The sequence below is a fragment of the Oxyura jamaicensis genome, assembly GCF_011077185.1.
Source record: "Oxyura jamaicensis isolate SHBP4307 breed ruddy duck chromosome 22 unlocalized genomic scaffold, BPBGC_Ojam_1.0 oxy22_random_OJ69468, whole genome shotgun sequence".
In the NCBI taxonomy this organism is placed as follows: domain Eukaryota; kingdom Metazoa; phylum Chordata; class Aves; order Anseriformes; family Anatidae; genus Oxyura; species Oxyura jamaicensis.
In genome coordinates, this window is record NW_023304600.1 from 1 (window position 1) to 1333 (window position 1333).

The 1333-nt window shown below is 75.8% G+C and overlaps 1 protein-coding gene across 1 annotated transcript; it reads right to left on the minus strand.

Annotated features, from left to right (window-relative positions):
• Positions 1 to 326: 326 nt before the first annotated feature.
• GCK (glucokinase) lies at positions 327 to 1177 on the minus strand (the record flags this gene model as incomplete). Its single annotated transcript, XM_035312839.1, has 3 exons — positions 1077 to 1177; positions 785 to 968; positions 327 to 564 (listed from the first exon to the last, which is right to left on the minus strand). Coding segments are annotated over exons 2-3 (399 nt in total), but the record flags the coding sequence as incomplete, so codon positions are not given.
• Positions 1178 to 1333: the final 156 nt, after the last annotated feature.

Genomic DNA, 1333 nt, shown 5'->3' on the forward strand with positions numbered 1-1333 from the left:
TCGCTGGGGCGGGACAGAGGGGGCGCGTCGGGACGGGGACCCCCCCCCCCGGGGCAGCTGAGGGGGGCTGGAGGGGGGTGACGGGGAGGGGGACCCCGGTGTGGGGCGATGGGGCAGGGGAGCCCATGTGGGGCAGCTGCAGAGGGCTGGGGGGGGTGGGAGAGGGGACCCCGTGTGGGACACCCCGGTGTGGGGTGATGGGGAAGGGGACCCCAACGCGGGGCGGATAGATAGGGCTGGTGTGGGGCGATGGGGCAGGGGACCCCATGTGGGGCAGCTGCAGAGGGCTGGGGGGGGGTGACGGGACCGGGAACCCCGTGTGGGACCATCAGAGCCCGCTGCTGTGGGGCGAGGGCACAGGGCACCCCCCTGGGTGTGGGGCGGTTTGGGGGCGCCGGCCCCGAATACCTCTCGATCTGCGACACGAAGCGGGTTTCGAAGGTGCCGCGGGTCTTGAGCTTCTCGGAGGCCTCGCCGTTGAAGAGCAGGTTCTCGTCCACCAGCTTCAGCAGCACCAGCCGGACGATCTCCCCCATGTACTTGCCCCCGATGATCTTCTCGTAGCTGGGGGCCGGGGGCGGCCGTTAGGGCGGGGGCCGCCCCCCTCCCGCCCCACGGCGAGGCCCCACGCGCGTCCCCGCCGGTACCGGGCTCGGGGGACACGTGCGGGCGGCCGACGGGGCCGGAGCCCCGGGACGAGCGGCCCCGGCCGGCGGAGGGCAGGGGGAAGGAGCCGCGGCCGGGGGGGGGAGCCCAGGGGAGCCGCATCCGCCCCACTCCTTACAGCTGCTGACCGGGGTTAAGCGAGGTCTCGTCCACCACGCGGTCGTACTCCAGGAGGAACTCGTCGAGCTCCCCCGAGGCGCCGAACGCGCCCCACTCCGTGTTGACGCACATCCTGCCCTCGTCGCCCTCCACCAGCTCCACGTTGTGCATCTCCTCCATTTAGCCCGGGTCCCGGCCCGCCCGGGCGGGGGGGGGGGGGGGGGGGGGCCCCCCCCCCCCCCCCCAGCCCCGTCTCCGTGCCCCCCCCCCCCGGGGGGCGGCCGCTGCCGTCCCGCAGCCCGTGATCTTACCCACGATCATCCCAACCTCGCACCGGTGGTCCTCGTAGTAGCAGGAGATCATCGTGGCCACGGTGTCGTTCACCATGGCCACCACGTCCATCTCGAAGTCCTGCCGGGGGGGGGGGGGGGGGGCCCCCCCCCCGGGGGCCCCGGCCGCGGCCGGCGGCCCCGCGGGGCCCCCGGGGGACGCGTGTGCACAGCACGGCCCCAGCGCCTCTCCGGGGGGACCCCCGGGACGCGGCGGGGACAGGGGGTGGGCACCGACG